Source organism: Uloborus diversus, chromosome 3 (assembly GCF_026930045.1).
Source record: "Uloborus diversus isolate 005 chromosome 3, Udiv.v.3.1, whole genome shotgun sequence".
Classification (NCBI taxonomy): domain Eukaryota; kingdom Metazoa; phylum Arthropoda; class Arachnida; order Araneae; family Uloboridae; genus Uloborus; species Uloborus diversus.
In genome coordinates, this window is record NC_072733.1 from 102,553,044 (window position 1) to 102,569,597 (window position 16,554).

At 34.2% G+C, this 16,554-nt stretch overlaps 1 protein-coding gene across 2 annotated transcripts in view; it reads right to left on the reverse strand.

Annotated features, from left to right (window-relative positions):
• LOC129218148 (uncharacterized) overlaps positions 1-16,554 on the reverse strand; it is a 336,406-nt gene that overhangs the window by 121,430 nt on the left and 198,422 nt on the right. For both annotated transcript variants that reach the window (XM_054852364.1, XM_054852365.1), the window contains one exon: positions 324-459. In XM_054852364.1, the coding sequence (XP_054708339.1) occupies positions 324-459 (136 nt within the window). The remainder of the gene's footprint in view (positions 1-323; positions 460-16,554) is intronic.

Below are 16,554 nucleotides of genomic sequence, written 5' to 3' on the forward strand. Positions count from 1 at the left end.
TTGAATAGTTTTCAAGGACTTCATACAATTTTCAAGTACTTATGGGGACCCTTGAAAATCAAAAGAGATTCAAGGACGTTTCAAGGGGCTGCAGAAACCCTGTTTTTGTAAGATGTCAAAAATTTGGCAGGCTGTAATAAGCCATAAATATCAAAAAATTCTGTGACATAACTTCATGTAGTAATAGGCAAATATATACAGGAATGTGGAAAACATTAAGCAATTCTCCAAAATAAATTGTAGGTTATTCACCAATATGGAAAAAATAAGTAACACTACAACAGATAGCAAAAAATTTGAAAATGTCTAATTGTTAAACTCACCACTAGAAAAATCATCACCAGTTTTCCATGGTATATATTGTAGTGTAACAAACTGAATAGCCAGCTGGTCAGGAGGCCACTTTTGTAAAAAACTAACAGGAATAATTAGTTTATCTTTGTCATCAGCCAGTTTTGCCTTTGAAGAGAGTAAAACATAAAGTAAACTGAAATTGTTTCTATAACAATGTAAATCATATCAAAAGATAAACATATACAGTATACCTGATTTAACGATACCTGATTCAACGATTTCCTATAAATCTAATAACACATTTAACTGATCCGAACTTGACTTCATTGAATGTCTATGCTCCTTGATTTAACAATTTCCTTGATTTAATGATAACTTTTTCCGGTCACTTGACAATGGTTAAATTAGGGTTGCCATCAAAATTTTACTTGAGAATAGTTGCTTTAGTAGCCTAAAATTTCAAAAATAGTCGCCTAAATAGTCTCCTCAGAGGAACAGTTGAGTTGCGTTTTGAATCCGTAAAGTTACTTTTACCAGTATTTTTTTTTTTTTTGAATTTGCTAACTCAAAAATTATATTGTGTGACACAAACACACAATACATCTTGAAACATGACTACATCTAGTACAGTAGACGCCGCTTAATGTGATCACTTTGGTACAAATATAATTTGATAACAATAACTGACTGATAACAATAACCGAAAAGAATTCAGGAGACACAAAATAATGATTTTTTTTCCAATTAAGGTTCATTTATTTTGACAACCTCAAATTAAAATCACAATGACTCAACTGAACGCATTTTAAATTATAAAGTATTAAATTAACAGAATGGGAATATCTGAATTATAAAAAGTGAAAGCTAAATTATGCAATTTTAAACCACATAGTAATAGGTGAAGTAAAATATGACCGTTTTCCCTGACATTCGTAAACCAGTTACAAAGCAAATTCAGCTTTTCTATCTTTTCCAGCATGGTTTTGCTTTTTGTTTAAATTTTAATTTAACTTCGCTTTGTTTTCAATCTCGACACAATTCTTTAATAGTTTACAAAGTAATGGCAACAATGGAAGTTCTACATCAATACCTGCAACGTGTCCAGCGATTGAATTTTTTTTAGGTGCAAAAGAAAGTTTTCTTAGGGGGAGTCTGTGGTCACTGGGGACGAACTATCTGTAGCTTCATTCCTAGAAAATTTTTGAACTGCTATTGAAAACCACAAAATGCTACACAGAAAGTATTTCTGTTAATTGAGGAACAAAAACGGGGAAAAAATTGAAAGTGTATGAAAAAGTGATAACAATAGATGAAGACGCTGATTACAATATCTGCCTTTTTTAACGTGTGTTAACATACAAGTGTTCCGGGACATCGTGATTCTGATAACATTAAGCGAATGATAACATTAACTGTGATCACATTAAGCGGCGCCTACTGTAAATACAAAAAAATCAAAACTTACTTTCTCAGATTTAACATTTGTTTCAACATTTACTTAGTTTATTTTTAGCATTTTTCAATTGACTTATTGTTTTAAAAACAGAAGTTACTTTTCACGTAACATCATGAAGATGTTACGTGCAACGTCACGTTTTAACCCAGACAACCACAATTGTCCCTTAGACATCCAAAAAGGTCCATGGCATATCCAAATATCCATTGGATTTGCCACACAGCTGATGGATATCCATATCTGGTTATGTCTATGGATATGGATTTCTGATATATCTTCAAGACATCCAAACATTTACATGTTTTGGATGTGGATATTCAGATAGCTTATGGATATCCAGATTTTGGATATGGATTTTCGCAAGTCGTCTAGCTATCCAGATTTCTACATGTTTTAGATATAGATATTTGGATAGCTTGTGGATGACTGTTCAATAACCTGAATGTTTAAAATAAATATCCATCGAAGTCTCATTTACGGATATCTGCTAGATATTTGACTGTTGGATATTACTTGATTTGTTTATATTCAGGTCTCTGCGACAAAATTCTTTTAATTTAAAGTTTTGTTGATGTGAGGTGAGTTTTTTTTTTAAATTCATTTCTTTTTAAAGTGTGGTGAACTGAGAAAACTAACACTTCTTCTAAACTTCATTGTTTATCAACAAAATCGCCATCGCGATAAGGCGTGAGTTTGGTGGATAACAATTTTGTACTGGATACTTTTCTTTGTTGTTACTACATTAATTGATGTAGATTTTCTTTTCTTAGATAAGTGTTTCAGATGCTGCTGATTTTTTGTGTTTTTCAAATTTTAGAACATTTGTTGGTCAGCAAAAGGTAAGTGTTTGTATGTTACCTACCGCTTTTCCGTTTGATTTGAATGTCGGCCATTGCTACTTTGTTTGCTGTTTTAAAAATTTAGTGGAGTATTAAACTGTTTTGACGTTTTTCTTTTCTTAATTGGTATGTTTCTTTGTTTCTGGTAAATGTATTTTTTTTTTACTCAATGATAATTTTTTCACTAATGAAGAGTTAAGTTCACAGGTACCCTAACTTTGATTTCTGTTCGTGTATGTTCGATCTGCATTTCTTCCACAATGTTAACTTTTCATTTTTTTAAATATAAAAATCTATCTTGCAAGTAGACTAGGTTATTAACTTAGATTTCTTTGCATGTGTTGTGTTACTTTGCTGAAAGAATTAAAACTCTAAAGTTGTTTCGTGGAAATGTTTAAGGCTTATTTTCTAGAAATTTTTATGTTTATGAATGTTCAGTTTAACCATTCAATTTAAGCATGCATTCCCCCAAAACTTCTATCCAGTTTGTTAATTTTTTCAATTGCACATTGCTTGAATATGTGTTTGCATTATAAAGATAAAGATTGCATTTTAGTCTTTTCCCTTGTTGTCGGATGGTACAAAAAGACCCAATGTTGGGTTTATTATTTGCATTCATGTTTTAGCACCTCATCGTTTACATTAGCAAGATGTGCACTACTATTAATATTATTTCTCCCTAAAAGCTATGAAATCTCAATATGCTGGAATTTTGGTTTTACTAATGTATTCCAAGTGTCTCACTTACTCCTCCTTAATAATAAGCATTTTTTGGCATGATTTTTTTTCAATTTCCCAATTGTTTTATTTAAATTCAAATGGTATTATATTTGCTTGAAAACTCAGCCCGCTGTTGACTAAAAAGTGGTTGCTTTTAAAAATGCCAGGTTAATGAGAATGCATATGTAAAGTTTTTCTCTCAGGTGTTTTCGTCCTGCCAGAATGTAGATGAGTTTTCTGGATTTGATTGGGTTATTAAGTATCAAGTTTTTGGAAATCTACCATATTAAAATTAGCGTAATGTTTTATAAGTCCCTGAATGCTGTAAATTTTGCAACAATTAAATATGAATCCAAGTTAGCCAACTATTACTCATAAAAGTCTGGCTTCAAAATTCACATTGTATGTATTTGATGTGTAGTTTTCACTAGTGCCGTACCAAGTAACTCTTAGTTCGAGTTCAGAGTATCAACCTTGTTGACATACACTTTACCGAGGACGTAGAATGACACTAATACTCATAATACAATATACAAATTATTCTTTTTCAAATATTTCATTATTTTATAGTATGAAAGAGAAAATAGAGAATGAGAAACATCCAGAGAGGAACATTTAACAGCGACTACCTAATAAAATTGACATAGTTTCTTTTTTATGTTCCTTCTCTGTCAAGCCAGTTTTTTTTTTTAATTGCAGTATCCTGTGTTTGTCAAGTATGTAAATATATAATTCATAAATTGTTATGAAAAACAAGATAGCAAATACTTATTTCTTTATTTTAGCAGAAGAAAAAAACCAAGCGGAAAAATTACTGAGAAAAACATTCAGGAGGAACTATTTAAATTAAATGTAGTTTCTCTTTTATGTTTGTTCTCTGTGTTCTCGACATCTTTTAAAATTATATCCTTTAACGCTCAAACATATAAGGTAAGTATATCTTATAATTTAATAATTCCAAATGTGAAAACACATGCTTTATGCAGCATCAGTCCATTATTTTTGCAATTTTCTCATATTTTGAATTAAAAAGTTTTCTTGGCTGTTTTTCAGAACAAAAGTTAGAAAAAGGAGATGTTTAATTCAAATATTTTGGAACAGTTTGGACTTTTTGGTGAAAAGGTCTTCACGCTAGTTACATCTGCAATTGTGGTTATGGCTGCAATTTTCTTGAGTATTGTATACTTGACTGCAAGTTTACTTGACAATGGAGAAATAAGATGAGACCAAATGAAGGAAATAGTTCATTGCGTCTTTTCCGATATTGGGGTGAAATTGTGCTCTACCGTTTAAAAATAAGATTTGTTCGTTAAACCCATGCAAACTACCTTTTTTAGTCATAATTTCTGTCAATCTTTAAATATTTTCAATTTTACGAGCAAAGCAGCGAGGAACATTAAAACCATTTGAATCAAACACGCCAGCCAGTAGCAGCTCATACACAGGTGGTGATCTCCTCTTATTCGTGAAGCAGGTAAGGTGAGGAAGCTAATAAGTGTGACGTTTTATCTGTTAACTCGGTTTTTCTTCTGTGTGTGGTGATGATGTCACTGTCCACTTAAGTTGCAGACAAGTATAGTTCCAAATGTCATGTTATTGTAATTGAAATTCTAAATTTTTGCATTAAATTCTAAGTATTTTTTCGTGCTGTAATATGTATTAAAAAAGGTTCCAGATTGCATTGCCAAAATAAGTACTTTTATAAATTGGTTTTCTCCCAGTATTAATCAAAATTAGGGCAACAGGTTCTGCCATGAAAGTTGTGGTTAAAAATTGGTTGCGGCAAATCAAAACCTGACTAGATAAAATCAAATAAATAAATAATAATAATAAACCTGAATTTTAGACATCTTGAATTAAAATGAAGCTTTTTGTAAACATGAGTGTGCATGTGCTGGTACGTGTGTTTTTGTGTAGGTATGTGTAAAGATATGCGAATGTTTGAAGGCGTGTGTATGTGTAAAGACGTGTGTATGTTTGAAGGCGTGTGTGTAAGATACAGAAGCAACCGCACAGCAGGAGCGGATTCTGGTGGTCAGTGCTGCTGATGGAGACTGTGCTTGCTGGAGAAGCAGGAAGCTGAGCCAGTCAACAGTGGTGCTCCCGAGGCTCCTTTCCAAAAATCAAAGGACTAACATCATTCACTGGTGAAGTGAAAACAAGAAGCAATTCGTGATTGCTGAAAACAAACATAGATGTTTTGTCCCTGTAAAATTTTCATGCATTTGATATTTTGTTTGTATGCATTTTTTAAAATGTTAGTCAATAAAAATATTTTACAGTAATTTTGATGACATTAAAGCTTTTTTCACTACATAGAATTTAGTTTTAAAAAGTAGAGATTGCTGTGTGTAACTCATGTAAAGGGGGGGGGGGGGGAAGGAGCATATAAAGGTAGGTCAATTTGCCTAAAAATATCAAAATTTTATTGTAGTTCAGTTTTCAGATTTGAAATTCGACATCTTTTAAGAGATATGAAACAAAATAAATATTTTCATATTTGTCTATTATTTTTTTCTAGATTATACATGCATTAATCACAATGCATCATAATATTTTAGTGTGATAGTTAATTTTTTTCGAACACTTATCAAATAAACTAAACTTTATTAAGTATTATGCATTGTGTGAAATCCTTTTACTTATAAATTATATTTGAGCCACGAGTTTCTAATAATATATTATTAGATGTAAAATTTCAAATTGGTTGCAAATAAAGTGAATTACTAGCTGAATAAAAATATTTTTTTTTTTTTGTGTGTGTATGGGGGGGGGGAGGTTGCATATTCATTAGTAAAGCTACTTTAAATTACCAAGTATAATTTAAAAGATTTAATCAAATACAATTAATGACATAAGGTTTATAAAATATATAAAATTGCAGTAAGGAGGTTATTGCTTAGAGTTAGCAATTATGATTTTATCAAAATAAAGTAAAATATAAGTGCACATTTTAAATTTGACATTAGTCAAATAAATTGATGTAGTTATTTTTATTTTTTGATCAAACTACTATAAAGTGTATTAAACCTATAGCATTTAATATCTGAGTAAATATAGGTTGCATTTTTAATATTAAAAATGTTAAATTTTTCTTAAGTAAATATTTTAAATGAGTAGTAGTGAAAATATATAAATTTTAATAATCCTTATGTTTTTTTTTAATATTTAAAATTTTAAGGATGCATTTTATGTCCAGATTTGTTTTGCTTACAGGCTTAGTACACAAAGTAAACAACATGGATATTCTAGATATCTATAAACTATCTAAATAGCTATCTCCCATGGCTATCTAATGCACGTAATCGACGTAAAACGCATATCTCGTGGATATCTATCGCAAATCCATAACAACTATTGGAGATCATATCATATCCAAGAGAGATCCAAATATCCAGACCTCCCTGGGATGTCTTTTAAGTGCAACCTTTCTGACCTCTGGTGGATATGGACTTGGATATGTAGACCACGCATGGATGTCTAGTGGATTTGGTGATGTCTGCTTGCTTTATCCAATGGATATCTTGTAGATGGCTTTTGGATTTGGTTGGTTGTCTGGGAAGTGTCACAAAGTGAAAAGAAAACTTAATTATGGTATATTTTTAAACTCACAAGGTAAATTCAACATGCTTACCCTGGTTTCAAAAACATGAAGGAGATATAAATTGATTTTGGGTGTGATTAAAACAAACATATAATTACTGCACAGTTAAAAAAATTTAAACATTTAATTTTAAATTTTGATAACAAAACTGGAAAACTTAGGACATTTCTTGGGGATTTAGTTACATAATCAATAAAACTTGGTTTTCTTTTGTTAACAATAAGTGTTGACTTTGTTTCTTTTTGTTCTTCCCCCTTCTTGTAACTTTTCTGCACCTTCTATCATCCCTTTTGCTATGTAAATTTCGGACAAGTCACTTTTCTCCATTGATGATTTCAGTCACTGGTTTACTAATTTTCACAGAAAATCTGGAGATTCTTGATTGGGTTCCTTTTCAGTACAATCAGCTCTGCCCCTGTCTTTTGAGTTGTTCAGTTTATATTGTTTTACATTTGATTTATTCCCTCTCTGCTGTTTTTTTTAATCATCTTCTTACATTTCTTGTTTTCCTCCAAAGTCTGTTCTATCAACTTTCTTAGTTTCACTAGATAATTTTTATATCCTTTATATGCCCTATATGCCATGTTTTATAGTTCCTTTATTATTAAAATTGACCTTGGGATCTTTCTTTCAAAAATGAGCAGCCAATTTTCTTCTATTTTATTGCCCATGTCACACTACCATGCAAAACGATTGGTCTAATCAGGGTTTTGTATAGATTAACTTTTGTATTAATAGTCGGGAGTTCAGATTTTAATTGACTATTTAAACTGAAGTAGCATTTATTCCTTATCACATTCTATAAAATTTGTTAGTTATTAAAAAAAAACCAAAATAAGTTAATCTAAGGTAGCATACAATTAAACTAACATCTGATTGTCAAAAATATGAAAATACTTACAAGATGCAAAAGGATTGAAATCACAACTACGGGAAGAATAATCCGAGATGTACTTGTTACATGTTGGCACGCTTTCAAAAATTTATTTATTTTTTTACAAAAATAACACATAAAATAAGTTAATCAAAGATAGCATAAATAATAGCCAAAATAATTTCCAATTGTCAAAAACATCAAAATGCTACAAGATGCAAAAGGATTGAAATCTAAAATAGAGGAAGAATTTTCTTGACACACATGTTGAGCCCATGATACCAATCATTTCTTTTTTTTCTTCAATGAATACCACAAATATGAAAAGTCGCCTAAAATTGTAAAAAGTCGCCATTTTTTTAAAAATAGTCACTTTGAGGCAGTTTCTGATCAAAAAGTCGCCATAGTCGCCTACGGTCAAAAGTAGTTGCAAAAGTCGCCTTTTTAGTCACCAATAGGAAACCCTATTAAATCGAGGTTATACTGTACATATGAACAGCGTTTCCACATTTATGACTTTCTTTTAAGACATAATACGAGGTCTGATCAAAAAATTGCAGGAGTTTTGAAATTGCGCAGGAACAGAGAGTGCTAGAGACTTCCGGTTGGCAGCATTGTTTAGAGTAAGTCTTCCCGAGCACAGCTGTTGTTTCATAATATTGATAACCTTCTCCAAACGGAAGTTACAGCTGTTTTACTGAAGCCACTTCTTTGTTTCTAGCTTTTTCGTAATGGACAGGAAAGTAGAGCAGCGCGTTTGAGTCAAATTTTGCGTGAAATTGGGCAAATCATTCGTGGAAACTTTCCAAATGCTTCAGGACGCTTTCGGTGATGAAGCGATGAGTCGTTCACGGTGTCATGAGTGGTTTAAACTGTTCAAGGAAGGTCTGAACTTCAACGACAGATGACCCTCGTTCAGGAAGGCCTTCAACTTCAACTGACGATGCTCAAGTGGCCAAAGTGAATGTCCTAGTGCATTCCAATCAACGTTTAACGATTCGAGAGATGGCACAGGAGTGCCACATCTCATTTGGGTCATGTCAGGAGATCCTGACCGAAAAATTGGAGATGAGAAGGGTTGCAGCCAAATTCGTTCCACGTCTGATGACAGAGGATCAAAAAGCGCACCGCCTGGAGGTTTGTCAGGAGGTCTTGCAAATGGCCAGTTCCGACGAAAACTTCTTGAAAACCATCATCACAGGTGACGAGAGTTGGGTTTATGGCTACGACGTGGAAACGAAGGTGCAGTCGTCCCAGTGGAAGTCAAAAGGCTCACCAAGACCCAAAAAAGCTCGTCAGGTGAGATCGAACGTCAAAGTGATGATCGCTGTTTTCTTTGATTCGAAAGGTGCGATCCATCATGAATTCCTCGCACAAGGTGAAACAGTCAACAGATTTCGCTACCTTGACACCCTGAGAACTTTGCGTCAAAAAATTAGGCAGAAGAGGCCTGAACTGTGGGAGACAGGCAAGTGGTTTCTCCACCATGACAACGCGCCCTGTCACACTGCCCTCCTCATCCACGATTTTTTGGCCAAAAACAACATGACAACCCTTCCCCAGCCCCCTATTCACCTGATCTGGCCCCCTGCGACTTCTGGCTGTTCCCCAAGCTGAAGTACCCGATGAAAGGACAGCGATTTCAGACGATAGAAGAGATTAAAGAAAAAACGCGGGAGCAGCTCAACAGCATCCCCGAAGAAGAGTTTTCTAGGTGCATGGGAGAGTGGAAACACCGGTGGGAGAAGTGTATTTCCTCCAGAGGGGAGTACTTTGAAGGTGATAAGTTAGAATAATTATTAAAAAATTTTAATAAAGAATTATTGAGAAAGTCCTGGAACTTTTTGATCAGACCTCGTACTTATATCTATATGAAAAATACAATAGCATTGAAATATTTTTTCATGTCTAAACCAGTTTCAAATTAGAAAATTATAATTTTGCTTAACAGCTTTTGTAAACTTCTGTCAAATATCATTTGAATACAAATTTCAAAATGTAACAAAATAGGTTTATTAAAAGAAACTGGTTAGGTTTTTTGATGTTTAACTATTAAGCAATATTTATAATCTATCGAAGCAAAATCTTACTCATAAAGTAATTTAACTATCCATTAAGAGAACTTAAAGAATACTTTGGAGCATAAAATAAAACCTCTTAAGTAAGACAGAAATAAATTGATATTTGTGAATTATATACTGGTCTCCAAAATTTAAGCATAGGTAAAATGGAGAAAAATGTAATCAAATTTCGGTTAAATTGTTCATATGCAGGAGCAAAACTTCTGCGCACATGAGTTGGAGTATAAAACGGACTCCCTTGGCATAGGGAGAAGTAGTACCAGTTTCTGTTCAAGTGCTACGCTAATCCTTGAGTTTAACACTCACAAAGGACAAATGACTGCCCAAAGACACTTACTTGACATTATTCTAGAAGAAATAATGATTAAAATGTTGGTATTTGGATGATCTCAAACTTAGGTGTCTCGACTGCTCGATGTGCCCAAATGTTTCATCTCAAGACTCTGGCAGAGGACTCAAGGCAAGGGAGATGATACTTGACAGCCAGCACAAAGTCGGGTAAGAATAACAACAGTTCTGCAACACTCATATTTGGCAAAAGGTGAGTATTGTCACAGAGCTGCCAGAAAGCTGACCAGCCAAAGAAAGAAGACTGGATTTTTTTGATTTTGGTTGGGGGTAACCATTTTGAAAAAGCCGGCTTTTTAAAGAAAAATATTGATATTTTTATTGTTATTTAATCAAAATGAAAATGATGTTTATACAATTACAACGGTTTTTTACAAATTCCATGAAAAATAAAATTTTGGTAGTTGTTAAACAACATTGTACTGTAGAGTGTTCCCACAAAAACAAAAGTTGATTTTTCAAGCCGCACACACTCTTATATTTTTCCTTTTTGGACAAAACAATTGTAAAAAAAGTTTTCATAAAGTTTGGACAACGGCAACCCATGCCGACTCGTGCCTGAAGGTGTAAACCAACACTGTGACTAGGCCGAATCAAAAAAAGAAAAAAAAAAAATTCTTTGGAAAATTTGAAATTTCACGTTGATAAAACTTTGCCCCTATAGCCCCACATGTACCACAAAAGTAATTATCCAAATCAAAAAATATTTAGGTGTCCAACAGGAGGCATAAAATTTGTACATTTCTTCAAAAAATGTATTTCTTTCTATATATTTTTTAAAAAAATGTAAGGTAGATTTAAAGAGGTTATCAAGCTGAAAAATATAACAGGAAAGTCGATAATTAGTGTTAGATAGAAACTTTTTTTCTTGCAATAATTAAGTCGAGCTTATTGCAATAACTATTGTTATTTATAACATATATTTATTGCAATAACTGTGGGCTTGCAATAACTAAGCCCACATTGCACTCAAACTATTGATTTTTTCAACTTTTTTTTTTTTTGGGGGGGGGGACACCCTATTATTGTACATTACATAAATAAAAAAAAAACTATTGCTCTATATTAAGATATTAGTCTTGTTCAATAGAACTTAAATGATTATAAATAAATCTTAGTCAAAGTATTCAAAAGATCACATGTTCCTGCAGCTGTCATACCAGTCATTTGGTTCAGACTAACTAAAAATACAATTTTACCTTTTTTTTTCAAGAAAAGTGAAAAACATTTACAAACAAAAAAATAAATTTCCTTTGTAATATATACGAAAACTAGAGTTCATAATGGTGAATGAATTTTAAAATTCCACTAGAATGATATTGATCTACAGTTGTTCATATGCGCATAACATGAATATTTGTCTTTCTGCAAAAAACTGAGCCAACTGGTAACTGCATGAGTGTTTTAAAAAATATTTACTTCAGGCAGTGGCGGATACAGCCGGCGGGCAACCGGGCATTTGCCCGGTGGGCCGGCCATGCTGGGGGCCGAGCAACTAACAGCAAAGTCTTTCGGGCCTGTCTACTAAAATCAAAATGTAAATTTTGCGCGCATGAGTTTAGAATAACTCAAATTTGCAAAACACAGCCTCAGCTCCTCTTTACGCATGGGCTAAAGCTTGCGGGTGGAGGGAGGTAGGGCCGTCACCACAAGAGGGCGGGATTTCTGAAATGGAGCTTCCCAGGGTCTTATTACTACACAGGCTGCCTAGGCCTGGGGCCCCATGTTCGTAAGGGGCCCCACATTTTTTAAAGAATTATGCATAGCATTGCAACGATATGAAAAATACATGTATTTTTTAAAAAATAAAAAATTATGAATTGGAAAAAAACTTCTTTAAAGGGGAATTTTTAATCATTCTGCCAGTAACGAATTTACTTGGTCATGATTATGAGGGGGCCCAAAGGGGATTCATAAATGCACGTAAGTGATTTTTTACATAGTTGTGTGATTAGACAAAGAGGCCTCCAAAAGTGCATTCCTGCTTTAAAAATGTAAATCAAACACTGCATAGTCTTCAGGGGGCTTCCAAATTAATGTGGGCCTAGTGATTCACTTTTAGTTAGTCGGGCTCTGGGGCTGCCAATATATTTTTAGTGGTATAGTAAAAAATAAATGAATAAATTAAAAAAAAAAACAGGGAAACCTTAGCGGTCGTAAAAAGTTAAAATACTTTTGGTCTCTTTAACGCTTTTATTTATAAATGACAATTCACAACTGCTCTAAAACGCAACTTACAACAAGGATAGATGTAAGGTCATGTCAGCTTACTTGGAGAATAGGGGACCGGCTCGGAATGGTGAAAGGTGTAGAAGGAGGCTTGTGAAAAAATTGACCTTTGTCATTTTTTTCCCTTATCCGCTTTTGCTCTCGGCGACCCTATTTATAACAGTTGGAATAAAAGTGACAAAATATATTTTTTCGTAAAATCATCAGGGCCGGATTAAGCCAGCGCGGGGCCCGTAGCAAATGTTTCCAAAGGGCCCTCGTTTTCTAATGATATAGTAAACAATAGAGCACTTCTTCATGGAGACGGGAGGTGTACTTATAACATGCATGAATACATAAATGTGGATATAGTTTTAGAGCTTTACGATGGTTATGATCCCCTTCGATTGCCCCTCGTCTTCCCGTTACTACACGTTTCTAACTTTTAATTCCAAAAACGAAATTTTTGGTCGCTATAAAGGGGGGGGGGGGGGGGGGGGGTCCGGGGGCTTACCCCGGGAAATTTTTTGATATTTCAATTCTAAAAACTCAATTCTAATGACCCTTGATCATATTGGGAAGAGAAGATTCGGAGGCCATTATTTGGAGAAACTGAAGACAAAGAACGCGATTGCATCCTATCTTAGGTAAGATCAAAGGAAAAAAATTGGGTTCACAGCGGCTCTCCAGGCAGTTTTTTAAAATTGAAATCTTAAATAAAACTGTATTAGATTATCCTTAATGATGTTGTAGAAAGAGGAAAGAGTGGTGTTCAAGGATGTCCCATTGGAAAATTTTTGAATTTATTATCTGTTATTGATCTAAAAACACAATTTTAAGCAAAAATTCTCGAAATTATATACTCTGTAATGGTATTTTTTTTACGTTCCTTGGTTATTTTGGGGCGGAGTTCGCGAAAGCCATCCCCTGAAAATTTCTCGAAAGTGAAGTTGTTAAAACGTGATAGATAGTAAGCCATCGCGAGTTACGTTTCGGTATGGGATGGGGCACTCTCCGAGGCAACCCGGAAAATTTTCGAAGTTTAAGTCTTAAAAGTACATTTCAGACCATTGTTAACAATGTTGGAGGAGGAGAGGTACACTCCTATTGAAATTTTTCGAAATTATAGTCCAAAATACGCATTTGTAGGCCACCTTATCAGACGACGTTATAGGACGGGATCGGGCTCGGGATTACACCCATGGAAATTTTTCGAAACTGAAGTTCCAGAAAGCAGGTTTAGCGGGTTTTCGATTATGTTAAACAATTTTCTTCCTGAAGTTTTCTGAATGTCAAGTTGAGATAAAAAATTAATTCGGCTACCTTTGCTGATGCAAAAGAAAGGGGTTAGGTTCGGGGCATAATTGGCAGCTTTTTAGTTCCCTCCCACTCAGAGGAAAAAATTAAAAACGATATTTAAAGTCTTTCTTCTACACATAATTGTTTTAGTTCATCAAAAAATAATATTCTCTTAACAATTCATTTATTTCGCTCAGCATAAGTGTGAAATCTCAGAATCTTTTTCTTTTCTTCTATTATGATCTCGTAATTTTGCTCATTGTTGTTTACAGTGCCTGATCTAAGGGCTCGTGTCACGGGCAGAAAATTTTGAGGGTGATAAATTGACATGAAGTTAAGAAACCAAAAGGAGTTTAGGATGACTAATAATTACCTTTTCAGGACTCCAATTTCGAAAGCTTTAAGAAGAAAGCCACTTTTAAACAATTTCTGGATGGTAATCCTTTCCCTTCTCTTGTCTAACATCACCAAAGAGAGCATTAAAATGTGGTTTTAGGATTTGTGCTTTAAGAAGTTCAGCATCTCCTGCTATCAACAAAAATTGCTTAAATTTGAGTTTTTAGAGCCTTAATTCCGAAAAACTCCGGAGAAAGCGCTTTTGAAACCATTTCGATTTCAAAAAAATTCCGAAGGAGAATACCCATCCCTAGCATCTCTAGCTTCTCAACATTCGGGGGGAAAAGGCTCCAAAGCATCACTCTTTACCTAAAGTTAGAACTAAAGCTAGCCTGCGTCTTGAAGATTTCAGTTTCTAACATTTTGCGAAGTAAATCCGTATCCCCCTCCCCCCCCCCCCTCGGGTAACGTCTCCAGTGATAATCTAAAACCACGGTTTGAAACTTGAAGTCAGAATTGTTTCTGGGGGAGTTCAGACTCTCATCCTTTTCTTTAACCTTCCCACATAGCTTGAAATTTTGTTTTCAGCTATACCATGGGTCGATCCCTGAAATCCTTCCCTCCCAAAGATAGCCTGAAACTGACTTCAGTTTTGAGCACAATTGCAGAAAAGAACCCCTTCCCCCTTCCTCTATTGTTATGAAACAACCACAACTTCCTTTTTCTTTTAGGCTTGAATAGCTGAAAGTTTTAGGACCCTAACTCCCTGAAATTTCCTAAGATACCTTAATTGACTTCATTTTGAAAAAAGAAATAAAAAAATCCTGAGAAAACCCAATTCTCCGTTCTCCAAACTTTGCCTAAAATTGTAATTTTTAGGTCAGTTTTGAAACTTTTCTGATCCAACGGAGCTTTTTTTCCTTCCACTAAGAAAGATCATCTAAAATTGCGTTTTTAAGACTTCAATTGGGAGAAATTTCTGGAAAGCAATCTATCGAAAAAATAATATTTTTAATTAACCTGAGCATTTAGAAAAGCTAAATCTAAATAAAAAGAGAAAGATAGAGAGAAATTTAAACGAGTTAAAGTACGGAAAGTAGTTTTTTTTTCTGGAATTTTTTCTCATGGCGCGGGGCCCCCAGAAGTGCGGGGCCCGTAGCATTTGCTACTTCTGCTCTATGGTTAATCCGGCCCTGAAAATCATTTAAAAATATGCAATCTTAAAATACCATTTAGGAGCCTACAGTTTCGAAAATTTGCTGGAGGAAAGTACTCGAACCTCTCCCATTTCTTTAACATTCCCAAAGATGGTCTAAAACTGTTTTTTCAAATTAACAGTATCAAAAATTTTCTGGGAAAGTGCCCCGTCCCCTCCTCTCTCTCTTGGCATCATCAATGAAGAACGTTTTAAATCTCGTTTTTAGTGCTTCAATTTCGAAAATTCTCCGGGGTGAGCCTCCTGAAAACTCCTTTTCCTAACATCACTGAAAGTCAGCAAAAATTTAAGTTCCAAAAAATAATTTTCGAGTAACCGCCGGTGTCCTAGTCTTTACCAAAAAGGGTTTTAAGACTTCACTTTGAAAACTTTCTGCTGGATGGCCTTGGAATCTATTTCGACTACAAATCACCAACGATCTTCTAAAACTGCGTTTTCAGAGCTAATATATTTTTAAAAATTTCAGAGGAGAGCCTCCCGCTCTTCATACCATATACTCGAAGATAATTTAAAATTCTGTTTTTCGATTTCCACTTCTGAAAAAATGCAGCAAGAGAAATCCTGAACCTACGCTCCAATAACATTACCAAATATTGTCTAAAATTAAGTTTTTAAGAATACAATTTCGAAAATTTTCCGGGTAAGAGCCCCTTGGACCCCCTATTTCAGACTCAATTTTAATCTTTCCATTAAGTTTATATTGCTAATACTTTAATAACTCCCAGAAGCCAGAAAGCTAAGTCCACACACACACTCTCTCTCTCTCTTTGTATTGATACATGCGTTTGAAAAATATTAAGGGGCTGCCAAACTCGTACCCGACCCCTCCCACCAGGTTTTTGACCTCGCATTGAGTCTGGGGGTCGTCAGGATATGGCAGTATAAAAAAGGGAATGTTGATTACAGGGCCCAGTAATGTTTGTGTCGAGGAACCCATCGCGTTCTAAGACGGTCCTAGTCTTTCACCTATGAACATCGCTAGATCATGTTCATATAACAGGGCAATTAAGTTACTTGTTATGACTGCAGAAAAGGACATACTAGCCAAGCAGTGTTATCATTACGGAAATATTCAATCAAGTTCCGGACATTATAAAAATACTTAAATGGACAATTAACAATCACAATTTCCCCCCAAAGTAAGGTTTAGCTAATACTGTATCAATTTGTTCACCATTAAAGCACAGAAGTGTTCCTATTTGTTAAATTTTGTTTAAATAAAACATTTTTAGTTGTTAAGAATAATTTCCTCATATTTAAGTGATATCCCAATCGTTAG